The sequence below is a fragment of the Chelonoidis abingdonii genome, chromosome 10 (assembly GCF_003597395.2).
Source record: "Chelonoidis abingdonii isolate Lonesome George chromosome 10, CheloAbing_2.0, whole genome shotgun sequence".
Lineage (NCBI taxonomy): Eukaryota > Metazoa > Chordata > Testudines > Testudinidae > Chelonoidis > Chelonoidis abingdonii.
Window position 1 is genome coordinate 47,817,674 of NC_133778.1, and position 17,732 is coordinate 47,835,405.

Sequence of the window (17,732 nt, forward strand, 5' to 3'; positions counted from 1 at the left end):
TTTTTTGACTGCTGCTACACATTGAGTGCATGTTTTCAGAGAACTATCCATAAGGACTCCAAGATCTTCCTTGAGTGGTAACAGCTAATTTAGACCCCATCATTTTATATGTATAGTTGGGATTACATTTTCCAATGTGTATTACTTTGCATTTATCAGCATTGAATTTCATCTGCCATTTTGTTGCCCAGTCACCGAATTTTGAGAGATCCTTTTGTAGCTCTTCACAGTCTGCCTGGGATTTAACTATCTTGAGTAGTTTTGTATCATCTGCAAATGTTTTCACCTCACTGTTTAACCTTTTTCCAGATCGTATATGAATATGTTGAATAGGGCTGGTCCCAGTACAGACCTGTGGGGGACACCACTCTTCACCTCTCTCCATTGTGAAAATTGACCATTTATTCCTACCCTTTGTTTCCTATCTTTTAACCAGTTACCAGTCCATGAGAGAACCTTCCCTTTTATCCCATGACAGCTTACTTTGCTTAACAGCTGTAGGTGAGGGACCTTGTCAAAGGCTTTCTGAAAATCTAAGTACACTGTATCCACTGGATCCCCCTTGTCCACATGCTTGTTGAACCCCTCAAAGAATTCTAGTAGATTGGTGAGGCATGATTTCCCTTTACAAAAACCATGTTGACTCTTCTCCAACAAATTATGTTCTTTTAAGTGTCTGACCATTTTGTTTACTATAATTGACCTTAAAATCATATTTCATTCATAATGAGCAAGAAAAGCTGAAACAAGATGGAAGGTGAAGAGATCATGTTATTGCGGACATAAGTTATTCCTGCACAGTGACTGGCTAAGTTAGTTGTCTTTCAGTATAATACTGATTAGTAATGGAATAGAACATTTTCAAGAGCAAAGATTAAATGCCAATGGCATTCTTAAGCCTTTTGGAGACTTGTTTTAAGCTTTGCTTTGTTATCCCCATGAGAGATCAGAACACTATATCTGAAATGTTCAACATGCTTTGCTTATTTTTTATATTTCAGAGAAGTTAAGCACTAAAGGAATTCTGCTGTGGACAGGGCTAAATAGACTGGATGAATCTTCTGGCTGGCAGTGGTCTGATGGAGCACCATTGGCATTTGTGAACTGGAGATCAAGTACTTAATGTTCCTCTTGCTCTGAATTATTGCATTGTAATTGTATGCTCTCTATAACTGAAATTTATAAGAGTATTGGCCCTTTTTGTGTTTCTGTTTAGAGGGATATTCAAAATTCCAGGGACATAGATCAGGGTTTCATTAATTGGACTTTTTAAAGTGTATTTTAAAGATATTTTATATTAGGAATTTTAACTGATTAGTCTCACGTTGATATGATAAGTCTTATGACATCCCTTTTCCCATATTTCAAGGCCATTCATTTCCACAGAAAATGGACACTGGAACTTTTCAGGTATTTCATGGGATAGCACTCAGTGAGCAAACAAGTACCACCAATATAGAGTGTGATGTTAAACCATCCAATTCCTGTGAATTCAATCAGTTCCTTTGCATTACCCAGTGCTGAGCAGTAAAACTTGTTTTACTTTACTGAGGGCTTGTGATTTGTGTATCAATATGCTAACACCCGTAGAAGATTATAAGCCTGTTTTGCAATTCAAAAGTAAATTGTGGTTAATTTTACGTTTTTTAAAATTGGTTGTAGATCTCACCAATAGCGCGCTTGGAGAAAATCACTGTGTGGTGTTTAATTCAAAGGAACAGTATGACTGGCAAAGTTATAAATGTGAATCTGGATTGCCTTATGTATGCAAAAAATATGGAAGTAGTACAGAATATGAAACATTTGGTAAGTCTCTCAGTGGTAATATTTCCTTTGGTGGGTTTTTTGTTTTTTACAATAAAGTATCATCTATATTTAGCATTTGTATTTTGATACATGATACTGCATGTTCGTATGTGGATATGTTCTGTCTTTACCTAGTAGTTTTGAATTGTTTTATATTTCTACTTTTGTAAATAAATAAAAAAAAAAAGCTATGACTGTATTATGAAAACAATAGAGCATAGCTTGAAATTAATTTTGTGTAATATATTCTTTTCTTTTATTATTTAACTAAGATATATGGAAGTATCATCCTACCCGCTGTAACACTGGCTGGTATCCCTATAACCGCAACTGCTACAAACTTCATAAAGAGGAAAAGAGCTGGAATGAGGCTTTACTGTCTTGCAAGACTGATAATAGCAATCTCATTAGTATAACTTCCTTGGCAGATGTGGAGTTACTTATTAACCTTCTTGAAGATGGTGAGTGCTGGAGAGTTAGTTTAAACTGTGTTACTTTTAATAACTGAATTCTTTTTGATTCATTAAGTTCTTTTAATGATGGGTTTCCACATGACTCAGGCATGATATTATTTGTCTTCCACATGACTCAGGCATGATATGATAGAATAAGAACTTATGATGCCTGCCCCTTTTAGAACAGGGGTGGGCAAACTTTTTGGTCTGAGGGCCACATCTGGATATGGAAATTGTATGGCGGGCCATGAATGCTCACAAAATTTGGGATTGGGGTGTGGGAGGCGGTGAGGGCACTGGGGTGGGGCCAGAAATGAGAAGTTCAGGGTGCAGGAGAATGTTCCAGGCTGAGACCGAAGGATTCGGAGGGTGGGAGGGGGATCAGGGGGTTGGGTCACAGAAGAGGGTCGAGGTGCAGGCTCTGGGCGGTGTTTACCTCAAGTAGCTCCCAGAAGCAGCAACATGTTCCCACTCTGGCTCCTACACAGAGGCGCAGCCAGGTGGCTCTGCATGCTGCCCTGTCTGCAGGCGCCACCCCTGCACCTCCCATTGGATGTGGTTCCCAGCCAATGGGAGCTGTGGGGGTAGCACTTGGGCGGGGGCAGCATGTGGAGCCCCCTGGCTGCCCCTATGCGTAGAAGCCGGAGAGCGGACATGCCACTGTTTCCGGGAGCCACACAGAGTGGGGAAAGCCTCTGACCCCGCTCCCCGCCATATTCTCCCCTTCATGCAAAAGAAGAGCAGTAGCCCATGCAGCTCAACGCCCTTTTGTAAGGCTCCAGAAAACACTGCTCCCTCTAGGAGGTGGGACTAGCATCAAGAGTCTAATGGCCAAGTGTCTTTTACCATAGATCTTGGCATATTCTAGTTTCTGAGCAAGTCCTGAGTAAGCCCTTTGCAGTCTGATTCTTATCCTTTTCATTTTATTATTGGTTGTGCCTCTACAAACTGCTCCCAAGCATCTATATCAGGGATCAGGAACCTTTCAGAAGTGGTGTGCCGAGTCTTCATTTATTCACTCTAATTTAAGGTTTCACATGCCAGTAACACATTTTAATGTTTTTAGAAGGTCTCTTTCTACAAGTCTATAATATATAACTAAACTTTATTGTATGTAAAGTAAATAAGGTTTTTAAACTGTTTAAGAAGCTTCATTGAAGTTAAAATAAAATGCAGAGCCCCCTGAACCCATGGCCAGTGTGAGTCCCACTGAAAATCACATGTGCCATAGGTTGCCTACCCCTGATCTATATTGTAAAATTCCAAAATTGTCACTCTGAAGCTTAGAATGTCTGAGTCATGCTTGTGGCTGTTTCCATCGTTTCAGACTGGCTGAGTGCTCATTGGGTTTACAGTATCACCAGGTTCAATCATCACTGGAATTCATGGTCTGTTGCATATTTTTTTTTTTTTTACACTTTACAAATTACACCTGTATGACAGCATGGGGTTTTACTTAATTCAATAATACTCCCTGTGCAAAAGCTATGGAGCAAGAACTACTACTGCTCAAAGCAGCAATGTTTATGATACCTTTTTCTTTGCAACTTAAGTTGCCCTGAGTAGGTAATCTACAGTGGCTGTTCCAAGATGTCATGTCTCCCAGCCATGTAGAGCAGAGCGCCCATTAGTTCCCAGCCACAGAGGCTGGGTGGAAAAGGATTAGGGTTGTCAATTTAATTGCAGTTAACTCAAAAAAAGTAATCACGATTAAAAAAATTAATTGCAATTAGCCACACTGTTAAACAATAGAATACCAATCGAAATTTCTGCAATATTTTTGGATGTTTTTCTACAGTGTATTTGTACAGCACTTGTATTAGGTTATTTGAAAAATACAATTTCTTGTTTTTTACAGTGCAAGTATTTGTAATAAAAATATAAAGTGAGCACTGTACACTTTGTATTCTGTGTTATAATTGAAATCAATATATTTGAAAATGTAGAAAATATCCAAAAATATTTAAATAAATGGTATTCTATTATTGTGCAATTAAGAGTGATTAATTTTTTTACTCACACAATTCATTTTTTCAATTGCTTGATAGCCCTAAAAAGGATACCACTCCATAGCCAACTTTGTCTTCTATACCATGTTTTGTCCCCCTTGCATGCATATGCTCCTAATTTCTTTTCCCCCTGTGGGCATTTACAGATCATAACATCACATACATTGGTTTACTTTTGAAGCCATTTTTTATAAGTAAAGCAGAAACATATCGGTACATTTTCAGAAATGTTGTGTAATTTATTTTTCTAAAAAAAGGTGAAACTGACCGAAATTCTGCATTTTTTTAAAAAGGTGCTGTTAATCCTATGGAAATAATTGGCATTTATTTCTGCTTCATCAAAATTTAAAATATCTTTTACAGAAAATGTAACCGAAACATGGATTGGCTTGAACAGTAATAAAACCCCCGTTATTTTTCAATGGTCTGATGGCTCCTCTGTAACCTACACTAACTGGCACAAACAAGAGCCTAATATCTTTCAGAGAACAAGTCAACTTTGTGTTTCAGCAGAAGGATCTGTAAGTTTTCTTTCCTCCTTTCCTTTAAAAATAAAGTTAGGTTAGTCAATTTTGCTCATGATCACTGTTGGGCTTTTTAATATGCATATATTTTTCCATCCCTGACCACATTACAACATTGCCCTTTTGATCCTTAGTGACCCTGAGTCTTGAAAAGTACGATATAGCCTTAAAAATTAGTCTTAGGACTGTGCTGATGCACAAACAAAACAAAGAATGAGTCATAACCATTGGGCCTCATCCTCAATAAGAAATGGAATAATGCAAAGCTTGCTGAATGGAAGAAGACAAAAATTAGTGGCCAGGTAGTTTTGTTTCAGTGAAGAGAAAATAATTTAAAATCCATATAGAGTGCATCTTAACTTATTGCATTTAGGTTATTAACTTGAAAGCTCCAAATGAATTTTTTTGATAAAGTATGCCGGTTTCATCTTACTCTCAGTTCTCAGCATTTATAGCGGTTTATGGAACATCTTGTAAAAATATACACCAAGGAGCAGCATATACTGTCTAATCCCACTCCAAGTCATTGGAAGTTTTGCCATTGGTTTTTAATGGCAGCAGGATTGAACTCTAAATCTGCCAGAGATTTTGAGACTTGGAGCAAAATGCATACTTTAAAAAAAAAAAAAAGGAAATTACAGTTCCTACTAGGCAGACAAGGATGTCTAAAAACATTCACCAATATTTTATCTGACCAAAGGATAATTTAGTAATGCTCAAACCCACTAATAAACTCTTTCCTTAATGCCATGTGACATCATTTTCAGGTTTTATAGTAAAATATGTTTTTGCCAAAGAATCCACTATTCTGCACAATTATCAGAAATTTTATCTAGTCTCTAATAATTGGCCCAGTCATGCAAACCCTTCCTCGTGTGATTAATCCTTACTCTTGGGAGTAGTCCCACAGAAACCAAGGATTACCCTTGATAACTAAGAACTGGAAGATCAGGCTTAATGTCTTGGAGCCGAAGATAATTAATTAAATTATAATTTAGATACACATGAGCATTTTTCATCCATTGCAACGTAGCAGAGAACAAGGCACAAAATTTAACTTTTAAAGCATTCATTTTGTGCATGTCAAATAGGTTAAAAATGCCTAAGGGCCCAGACCCACAAACCTTTACTTGCTTGAGTAAAGACCATGCATGCGAAAAAGGATTAATCGTGTCAGGCCCAGTGGTAGCTAAGAAACATCTAAGACATGATTCTGAGAGGGCTCACAACAGCAGTTCCCGTTTCGCTTCAGTCAGTTAAAGGGCGTTTCATTTTAATATTCAAAGAGACAAATCCTTCTTGCCTTACTCACACAAATAGTATCATTGAAGGTTTTTTACAAAATCAATGGGAAGACTAAACACAGGAATCAAGTGAGGAGAATGTAACTGTTTATTCTCTCATCCAAAAAGGTGTGTTAAATAAGAAAAGAAACTATGTAATCGTGTGTGCGTTTGATTTGGTTTTTTATTTTTTATTTTTTTTGTTGTTAGGCAGGACACTGGCAAGTTAAAAATTGTGAGGATAGATATTTTTACATTTGTAAAATAGCAGGACTGCTTGAAAATGACACATCCAAGGAGGAATCAGACTGTCCAGAGGTGAGTTTGCATAGTGCTTTTTTTACTTCATAAAATGTGATAGGAAACCTTTACATGTTTGTATATAACTATGTTCGTATTTTCACATTAGAAAATATACTTGAGTTTTCCTAGGAAAACTCTCATTCCTATTGTTAGCTTTAAAAATGTATAAACCAAAGATTAATGTAAAATTTGCAAGTGCTCCTTTTATGGATCACTGCCTTGTCTGAAGTTATGACCTAAGTTCCTGCTTCTTTCTAGATCAAAAGTCAAAATACTCTTGCAGACCATCTGTGCAAATAATGACTGTTACATGATGCCCCACCTCCCACATGGTTTTCATAGTTTCAAGTGGAATGTCAGGGTGAAAAATAATCAGGTTTTTTTTAATATGGAGAATGAACTTTTACACTCAATTTGACTTTCCTTTCACTTTTGTAAAACAAATGGAAAGGCATGAAGCTATCTAAAAGGGAGAAAATAATAGGAATTCAAGCTTTTTAAACTATGTAGTCCAGTGGCAAAACTTTTTTTTCTTTTTGTTACCAGTTTGTTCAACAGACACAATATAAAGAAACATTCTGGGATTGATGGGTTTTGGTGTCCTTGAAAATTGCTCAAAACTTTATAGAGAAGTTTTATAAAAGCTTTTTCAATAGAAATATTTGTCCTTTCTTTGGTTGTGAAGGAGTATTTCTGCTCAATGTAATAGTTTCCTCCTCCATCACCCCTCCCCTTTTTTTTTTCCGGCATTCCCTTTGGATATTTGATTAACAAAGCTATGTGCCAGAGATCAAGAAACATGACAGATTCAATTTAAATTGAGAGAAGGGACCAAGCTAAAAAGTTAGGACCTAGATCCAATTTTCCCCCAAATTCAAGTCTTTTAAGAACTTAGATTTCTGTTCGGGTTTTTATGGAGCTAGAGACTTTCTATGATATTTGTATACACATCTGGAGCCAAATAGAAAATTCCCCAAAGTTAGGGTGCTTGCGTAAAAAGGCATTTCACTTGAGCCAATCTCTATTTTGAGGTATATCAAGTAAAAATATACTATATTATTATTCTCAGGTGTTTTGTCATTCTAAGATGTGTTGTGCTATGAGTACTCTTAAAAATGAAGTTTAAAAATCTGATCACAGAACAGGTTCTGAGTTCACTGAATCTTGTTTCCTTCTTGTGTTTAAAAGTAAAAAATGGTAGTATGATGGTACCGTTAGCAGGAGTTAATTATTTAAAGCCAATGACTGACAGAATTGTTACAGATGTCTTTTTCTTTCAAAGACCCTAGTCCTTCATCTCAGCTCTTGGGCACAGGCTGTTAAGATTCTTGCAGTTTAGTAAGAACATGCCATTTTTTATAATTTATAAAGCTGCGAGCACAGGAAAGACCTCATCAAAATCAAGAGTGGGCAACTTTTCTCTCCCATGCTAGTGTATGTATAAGCTTTCATGTGTATGCTTTAACAAATTAGTAAAGCATTCAAATAGCTGGTGATGGGGCTGATATAAATATTTAGGTTAGATTAAAGTAGACAGAAGTGAATGGGAGTTTGCTTGGGAAAGGAATGCGGAATTTGGCCTTGTGACCGCATCCATCATCTTTAGGTAAAGGTGGTTCTCATTATTAATTAGAAGTAGAATGACCTTTGATTATCATTCAATAGTGCACTGCTAAATGAAGAACTTGGATTAACATTCAAGTATCAAGAGTTTTGTTGTATTTAGGTCTTTCCATCTACCTGCAGGTTGTGCACATTTATAATTTCTTTGACCCATCAGTCACTACGCTCTTTTTTGTTCCATTTGACTATTTCACACAAACAGCTATTCTATTAAAAGAAGAAAATCCTCACTGTGACGGGGCTGTTGATTACAAGTGGTACTAGCAAGTGGTTAGGTCCCTGGGTCTCAACTCTCCCCCATTTCTAGTATTGCCTGCCAGTGGTCGCTCCAGCATGTTGGCAATCTCTCTTCAAGTAGATACTGCCACACTGTCTGGAATGACTCATGATTGTGAGTGCCTATCTCAGGGCAGACTGTCACAAGTTTTCTTTGGGTTATTTAGTTACAGGGGTATACACAAAGTAAATGTTTGCTATTACATTATAATAGGAACAAATAAATGAAAACAATACATAACATTCCACTAGTTTTCATGACATTTAAACATCTCAATACACACTTATACATTACTTTGATCTATACTAATACACAAGTGAATTGGTCTGGGGTCCTGATCTGACCTGGTTGTCCAGCATCACAGATTGTAACTCAACCCTCTAGCCAGGTCACCCATGAAATCATCCTTTTCTGTGATTGAGTCCAACAAAGTATAGAAGTCCAAAGGCCCTCTGGCCCCCAAAAACGAGTTTCCAGCCCAACTGAGGGCCCTCAAAGGCCTCACATCATTACTGCAGGGCTTACAATGTCTGTAATCCCCTTATCTCAAGGAGGGAGGGGTTTATACCACCCTCACAGCAGACTTGAGAGCGTGGGCTCCCCTACCAGTCTATCTCCTATTCTATCCTGTCTCTTCTCCTCCCCTTTCTGAGCTGTCCAGCTCTATTTTAAACTCCGCCTCCAGCTGGAGCAGGTTCTGCAGGTGCAATAGGGTGGGGCTACGTAGGCCCAGAACTGCTCCTTCTATCCCAGTGTTGAGTTTATGTACCCCATTCATGCTCACATTTTTCTTCAGAAAGATATTCTTAATTTTGTTCCCTCTCTCCTTTGCCCCTCATTGGGGTGAACAGAGCCAGTTTCATTAGACCAAGCCGTGAATGAGAGACGCTGAGTGATTTGAGTGTGATTTGAAGGCATTCAACCATTGCAAAAGGCAGTGAAGCACCTCCCAGGATCAGAAATCACATGTCTGACTCATAGGTCATAAATAGTGGAATGTACTGTAGGAGTCGCCTCTTTGCTGTCTGTTATTTTTCATTCTGTAAAACATGCTCAAGCTTGGTATAATTCCTTGATTTCTATGGGTCTGGTAATTTTTAACTTGATAGAAGCAGTTGTGTGCATTTGATCAAAAGTAGTCAGTAAGTTAAATTTTTATTTTGGAATCTTTATCTTGCTAATTAGTTTTCTCTTTCCATCTACTCTGTGCGTTGATTAAATAGATGTTGCATCCCCAAACTGTAGTTTTCTGGATTAGCATAGCTGCCATCACGTCATAGAAAATAATGCCTGTTACTAGTAAGAAAGTTAACTTTATTCTTGGTTTCATTCTATGGGCTCTTCCAGGTTTACTTATTCTTCCTTTTCTTTGTCATTGTTGATATACAATAACTAGGTAAATTCTGGTGGCTTGTCTCACATCTGATTTTTAATTCATTATGCCTCTTATTTTTCTCTCAAGGATTCTTAGCCCAGGCATGTATGTTTGTTTGTTTTTATGAAGCTTTCTAGTCTTATCTATTTTACGGAGGTTTTTATCTTCTGTTGATTTTATTACTTGATGCTCAGACTGATAAGCATTAAAAATCTCTTGTGCATCTGATCAGCTGATACAATAATTGCAGAAATCACTATTTTTCCTCTTCTCTCAACTCACCATGAGCTATTTGGCTCGTCTTATACTTTTATTTATTTACTCATTCAACTATTTGTTTAACCTGTTATCTGTTAACAGGAAGCAAATGTCTTGTAACAAAGGACAGCTTCGCTATGGCAATCTGTCCAAAAACAATGATTTTAAGAACTTTCCTTAAACCAGCTTCTGGTAAGAGTTCTGGAGCTGTCAGTTACTTGATGACAGAGAAAGAAGTGAGAGACAAGGTGAGTGAGGTAATATATTTTATTGGCCCAACTTCTATTGGTGAGAGAGACAAGCTTTTGAGAAGTTGGTCCAATAAAAGATATTATTTCACCCACCTTCTCTCTCTCTAATATCCTGGGACTAACACAGCTACAACAACACTGCATACACATATATCCGTGGGCAGTTATGGCCCTCAGTAATTTAACTGACATGTTCAAAGCTACCATAGTGTAGCACTAAAACAGGCATTTCTCTTATTTACTGTTTGTCTCTTGTGGTAAAAAGGGCCCATCTCCCAATACTGATACTATTAATGTTACCATGCCTGCCGAAAATAAGATAGGCAAGAAGAAGGTGCATTTAAGGGGTGGAATACCAAGTACAATTGATGAACAAAAATAGAGACAAGGTGGGTGAGATAATATCTTTTATTGGACCAGTTTCTGTTGGTGAGCTAGACAAGCTTTCCAGCTTACATAGAGCTCTTCAGGTCTGGGGAAATGTACTCAGTGTGTCACAGCTAAATACGAGATGGAACACATTGTTGAGCATAAGTAACGAGCACATATTTCAGGGGGCTGTGCAAGGAGAAGTGACCTGTTAACAACCTGGAAGCTGGTGCGGGGGGTTGTTAGTGGGTTATAGATTGTTGTAATAAGCCATGATTTTTAGTGTCTAGCAAAGTTATGAATTTAAGCTCCAAGGATTGTTCATCTGTGGGTGAATACTTCTCACACAACGTTCACTCTATATCTGAACTTCAGTCCTCATTCTCTAAGGAAATCTGCAAAACACTACAAAAATGTGCCTCATATGGAAGCAATTCCATACCTCTAATCATTTTTGTTTCCCTTTTCTGTACTTTTTCCGATTCTAATAAATCTTTTTTTGAGATGGAGAAACCAGAACTGCATGCAGTATTCAAGTTGTGGTGTACAATGGATATACGCAGTGTATTATGATATTTTCTGTCTTTTTATCTATCCCTCTCCTAATGGCTCCAAACAATTTGTTAGCTTTTTTGACTGCCATTGAACACTCAGTGGATGTTTTCAGAAAACTGTCCACGGTGACTCCAAGATCTTTCTTGAGTGGTAACAGCTAATTTAGACCCAATCATTTTGTATGTATAACTGGAATTATGTTTCCCAGGGTTCACTACTTTGCACTTGTCAATTTTGAATTTCTACTGCCATTTGGTTGCTTAATCACCCAGTTTTGTGAGATCCTTTTGTAACTTGTTACAGTCAGGTTTGGATTTAGCGATCTTGAGAAATATTTTACTGTCGGCAAACTTTGCCACTTCACTATTTATCCCCTTTACCAGATCTTTTATGAATATGTTGAACTGCACAGGTCCCAGTTCAGATCCTTGGGGGACCTGCTATTTACCTCTCTCCATTTGTGAAAGCTGACCCTTTGTTCTTACCCTTGTTCTATATCTTTTACCCACTTACTAATCCATGACAGGACCTTCCCTCTTATCCCATGACTGCTTACTTTGTTTAAGAGCTTTTGGTGTGAGACCTAGTCAGAAGCTTTCTGAAAGTCCAACTACACTATATTGACTGGATCCTCCTTGTCCATGTGCTTGTTGAGACCCCAAAGCATTTTAATAGATTGGCGGGGCATGACTTCCCTCTACAAAAGCTCTGTCAACTCTTCTGCAATGTGAACATCTTGGGATGAAACAAATTAGACCTGTGTAATAGCTATAATGTGCTTCATTTATTTTATCCTGCGATATTGGCATTTAAAAAAAAAGATTGAAGAAAATTAAAAGTATTACGTATTTGAAAACAGAGCAGGAAAATAATATGAAGTAAATACAAGAAGGATGATTTGCCTTATCAAAGGTCAGCATTGAGGCCACTTTTAGTATTAAGTAAACATTCCATTTTCAGTTTAAAACAAAAATCATACAGCTGTAACGTATAATACTGTGACAGGGTACAATCTGGACTGATGAATAGCTGCGTTCCCTCAATTCTCCAAGCTGAGGTGCCTTTTACACTGTTTCTCTGTGACAGCTACCACTCCTGGTCTGCTCTCACACAGCTTCCAGCATGTAAGTTACCCCCCCATTATATTGTATGTGTGCTATAGCCGGCCACCCTTGAATTACACTGCAGCGCAACACCTGCAGTCCCAGTCCCAGACTTTCTTCCAGAAATATGTCTTGTACTGCCCATCCCCTTCTGGACAATACAAGCCAATACAAAGCTTGTCATTAATAGAAAATGAGATGCACAAATCCTGTTATCCCAAGTGGAGTTTCCCAAACACTTCAGTCCAAACACAATGGTTTAGAACAATAAAACAATTTTATTAACTGCAGAAAGATTTTAAGTGACTACACATAATGAATAAAAGTCTCAATTGATTATACAAAAATAAAAGTAAAACCCAGCTAATGCCCAGTTAAATAAACTAAGTGAATTCAAAGCAAGGATCTCTCTGACCACATGTTTCAGCATCTTACTTGGTGAATTTCTTTTTCAGTCAGGATCTTTCCCCCAGTCCAGTGCTGCTTCCTTTGTTCTTCAAGTGTTGTCAATGCCAGCGGTAGAGAGAAAGGGAGAGATCATTTAGGGTGTCTGCTCTCCCTTCTTATAGTTCTTTCCTTTCATTGAGAATCATCTCCAGCTAAGGTTCAGGAGACAGAAAGGATATGTGGACAGGAAACCCTCAGTTGTTTCTTTGTGTAGATGTAATTTTTTGCCCACATCCTCTTTCCTGCCAAAGAATGGCCACTTAACCAGGTGATGGTCCATTTGATTTTGTTGACACCTCTCTGAGGCACTAGCAAGCCTTTAGTCTCTGGGAAACAGGGTTGTGACTGCTCTCCAAACTTGGAACATGTCTTAGTATTATCATACAGTAGAATATTATAACTTTACATACAATGTTGCCACACACATTTTACCAGGACAATAATGATCAGCAAATTATGAGTTTTCAAATGATACCTCATAAGACATACTTTGCACAAAAAATATCATAATCTTATAAAAGGGATAAACATAGGAGTACAAATGGTCATAAATACCAGCTCAGTTGAAACAACATGTGATGCTTCTTACACTTTTTATATTCTACATCAGTAATGAGTTATCACAACTGTAAACTAACAAGCACAATTAAACACTTCATCCCAAAATGACATATCTAAATGTCCTGGCGTGTACCCCCAAGATTCAGTAAGTAAACTCATTACCCTGTATTGACTATGTTGCCTGATCTGTTCATTATGTATTAATTCCCAGTTAGCATTCTGTGGTTTGACAAGGTTCTGCCTCATGATCAGATCCAGAAATATTAAGGCTATTACAAGGAATCTCCTGTGCCCAAAGGAGACAGTTACATTTCAGAAAGGTGTTCTGTCTTTTTAATATTTTTATTAGCGCAGTTAGCAAAATCTCTCACACTCAGCCCAGCAAAGCAGAAAAATAATATAAGATGGTCAAAACATGCCACATATGACCATCCATATATTCTCACCACTCCCTGCAGGAAAACCATAAGCGTTAGTCATCATCCTCACTGTCTCCACCATTGATCATCATCATGGTATCTCCCAAGTCTGGGACTGGGACTGCATATATATTATATATATGATATATAAATAATGCTTATTTTTTTTTAAGGGATGGGAGAGACATGGTGGATTTTGTTACAAAATCGACAATACCCCTCGAAGTTTTGAACATGCTTCCAGTGGCTATTACTGTCCTCCTTCACTTGTAACAGTAACAAACAGGTAGTTAATCCTATTAGACAGTGCAAAGATATTTGTAACAAATGTTATTTTAACTTTAAAAAAAAGCATAGAGAAAATGTTACTATTTATAAATAATACTACATAGATTAATGACTGACTAAAATCAAATGTTCATTTTGTTATTGTTTCCTTCCTGAGTAGGGATTAAATTTGGTAGAGTGCAATTACTGACCTGATGGACTGTATGTGGCTGGTGGCAGGTTCCTACAGAAAATTTCAAGTTCTTTGTTTTTTTTTTAAATCAAAATCCAAAATACTTCCATTCTGAAATGTCACCATAGTGCTTCATGCTGCGGAGTGGGGGTGGGGGGTTAATACTTCAGGTCCCTCAAGTTCCCATACTCCTCTATAGGCTGGACTCCTTGATCAGACTCCTATGAGGCACTTGGATAGCATTTTAAACTGAAAGCATTTGGGGTTTTAGAATTCATTTTCTGACAAAAAATAAAAGAGAAGAATTTCCATTGAAGCAGTTTATCGACGGAAGATTGCATTTTCATTTAAACAATTTTTTTTTTCCAAAAACAAAATCTGATTTCTGTGAAAATTTTCTGTCAGCTCCACTTTCTATATAGCTAGTGGGGAGAGCTGGGGAAAAAAAGTTGATACTCTTCAGTCAATTATAAAGTATATTAGTGTAGGTACACTACTAGTCAATGATACATAGGTGTAAATGTTGTAAGAGGGGTTCCTAGCTTGTCAAGATTTATTTTACTACAAACACATTAGTTTTGATTCCCTCTAGAATTAGTTGTGTGGAAAAGTTGGAAAAAAACTGCCAGTGCTAACAAGGCTTGTGAGCACCTTTGCTCCAAGGAAACATTTTGGGTGTCTGAGGACAAATGGCCTGAGGAGAAACCCTTTTACGTGTTCTAACCCTATATCCAATTCTTTTCTGTTACTGTAAGAGCAATAAAAATGATCAGTTACATAGGAGTTTATTAGGCTGTCAAAAGATACAATTGGGTGACTGACCTCTAAACATGACCCATGGAATTGATTCGTACAGAACCATAACTAGGCATTTTAGCAGCCGGGGACAGCAAACATATTTGTGTCTTTTACCATTTTTATCATAATTTTTCCTCCTAGAAGCAATGTGGGGAGGGCACGTTGGGTCCCATCCCCCCTGCCCGTGATTTTTTTTTTCTGGTTACCCCCCAGACTGACTGGGTGGCCCACTGAGGTGAGTCAGTTTGGAGGTGGAACTCCCCTCTGAGTCCCTTTACATGTCACCTCCATTTCTGCTCCATTTTTCCTATCCTGCAGCTTTGCGCCATGGGTGGTTCCCCACTTGCCCCGCCCTGGTTTCATAGAATTCTTGGAAATGTGGGTCACTAGTCACTGCTATTGTGTCTCCTTTTTTTGCTCCCTTTATGAAATTGCTACCACTCTATGGTACTAAAGGGACAGATACCTGGTTTAGTGGAAATTGAGGTTACTTTGTAGGATACGACTGTAAAGCCTTGATCCTGAGCACTCTGGCCCCACTCCAGCAAAGCAATAAACTACATGCTTGACTTTAGTAGAACTACTCTTGCTTAAAATTAAGCACATTTTTCAGTTTTTGCAGGATTGGGGCTGGAGTCCTCAGCACCTGGCTGGATCAAGCTCTAAATAAGTAATGTTCAAATATGCATAAAATATAAGGAAATACTTTATTTTTTTAACCTTTTTATTTGATCATTATTTACACATATGAACTTTCTGTACAAATATTAACAAACTTACTCATATCCTGCATTTGTTACCATTGAGACCTCTTTGTGTTTGGTGAACCTCTTCTCAACTGTCCATTTATCTTTTCAAGATTGAAAAATGTTAACTAGAAATGATAAAACCTACTTGATCCTGGATGTGGAGGAATAGGGACCTGTCTGCATATATGGTGGGATTGTCCTACCATAATAATATTTTGTAGAAAAATAATAAATAGAATTTTTCGATATAACTAAAGTTAGTCTACCCACAGAATCCATAGTTGTTCTATTAGGTTACAATCTAAAGGAAGTGATTGAATGGGGTGGGAGGTAAGACACATTTATAACACAATTACTTCTAGTAGCCAGATATGTGCTTGCTCACTTTTGGAAAAGAATAGATTCCCCCAACATTAGTGGCATGGAGAAATAAAGTATGAGAAACCTGTTCAGTTGAAAAAAATGACAGATAGCACTGTCAGGTGCAAGAGAATAATTCAGTGGGATGGATTTAAAAATCCAGGAGATACGTTGATGGAGATTCTTCTTGCTAGGACAGTGATTCCCTACATTGTTCCTAATACTCAATGAGTATCTTAGTAGACAAGTAATGCATGTTGTGAATAGAAAGGAAAGATCCTGCAGTTGCTGAGCATTTACAACTCTCATTAGCATCAATGGGAATTGAGGATACACAGCACCTCAATGGAGGCACAGATGTGATAACTGTTCATCACTTCCACATTATGATTGTTTCAGACACTGGTTTCCAGTTGCCATATTGCACTAGCTGAGAAAATAGTAGTAAACATGGCATTTTATTTATTGTTTAGTTTCTTGGTCCTGATGTGACAACTACAAACACGTTTCTCCAGAATTAATGATACTTAGAAGATTCTAAATTATCATAATTTCTGGCAATAAAGAGCATATTACTAAGAAGGAGGATTGTGGGGATGGAGGAGAAGCAAAAAGTTATAAATAAAAAAATTAATGAATAGTAGCTACATAGGCCCAAATCCTACTAAGATGTATAGACATGTTTAACTTTACACTCTATGACCATTCCCATGGAAGTCAATAGTTCTCACAGTGCCTAAAGTTAAGAGTATGTAAGTCTCTGCAGGATTGGGTCCTTAATGCACTGTATGTAATTTTATAGGAAGCTGATTAAATGTGTTGATAAGTTTAAGGCATTTATTTGTATAATGCTATACCAATAAATTATATTTATGTAGTAAAAGCAGGATTAAATATACCATTTATTAATATAAAAAAGCTGCTTCACCCACAGAACATCTTTATCTGCAAGTGTCAGAGCTATTGGTGTAGTGCCACTAGTTACTCAGTGCCACTGGAGTGTCCAAATCAAATCCTGAAAAAACGTTGTTGTGACTAGTCTTTTCTTGTTTTCCCATCAGTATTCTCTCTGTAACTCCCTTTGAACTTCTGTACCACTCCTCCCTCATCATGCATATGAAGAGTCTCATTGTTAAGCTTTGCATTATTTATAAATAATGCCTTCTGGGTGTTATATTTTCTTTTCATATATTGTACCATAAGCACTGAGGTTATTGCTTTATATGCAAATTAGATAGCTTAAACGATTGTTTTGTATAGCATTTGGGCATATGCAATAATAGCCAAATTCTGCCTGTATTGCAAATACATGACTGACATTTATTAGGAAGTGTAGATGGCTTTGGATATTTCTCTCTTTTGCATTATTCAAAATATTTCATGAGAATTATTCACTGAAATGTGAATTAGGGTATCTTATTCTGACAAAATTTTTATCTTGACCTTTTTAAAGATTTGAACAAGCATTTATCAACAGTATGATTCGTAGCATGGTGGAAACTGATAACACCTATTTTTGGATAGCCCTACAAGACCTTAACAATACAGGAGAATACTTCTGGCTAACTACAGAGGGGAAGAATCAGCCTGTGAGCTATACAAACTGGAACAAGCATCAGCCAAGTGAGTAATACATTGTAGTGATAAATGACAACTTCTCGTTAAATTCTAATATCTCCCACTATATTCTTGAGCCAGAATTACTTTTGTCACCCTTTTTACATAGCAATCATCACTTTTTTTCCTT

The 17,732-nt window shown here is 37.3% G+C and overlaps 1 protein-coding gene across 1 annotated transcript in view; it reads left to right on the forward strand.

Annotated features, from left to right (window-relative positions):
- PLA2R1 (phospholipase A2 receptor 1) overlaps positions 1-17,732 on the forward strand; it is a 67,737-nt gene that overhangs the window by 20,760 nt on the left and 29,245 nt on the right. Inside the window, exons 5-11 of the mRNA XM_032782067.2 lie at positions 1,002-1,115; positions 1,663-1,806; positions 2,079-2,267; positions 4,634-4,791; positions 6,288-6,395; positions 13,792-13,904; positions 17,439-17,608. Of these exons, the coding sequence (XP_032637958.1) occupies positions 1,002-1,115; positions 1,663-1,806; positions 2,079-2,267; positions 4,634-4,791; positions 6,288-6,395; positions 13,792-13,904; positions 17,439-17,608 (996 nt within the window). The remainder of the gene's footprint in view (positions 1-1,001; positions 1,116-1,662; positions 1,807-2,078; positions 2,268-4,633; positions 4,792-6,287; positions 6,396-13,791; positions 13,905-17,438; positions 17,609-17,732) is intronic.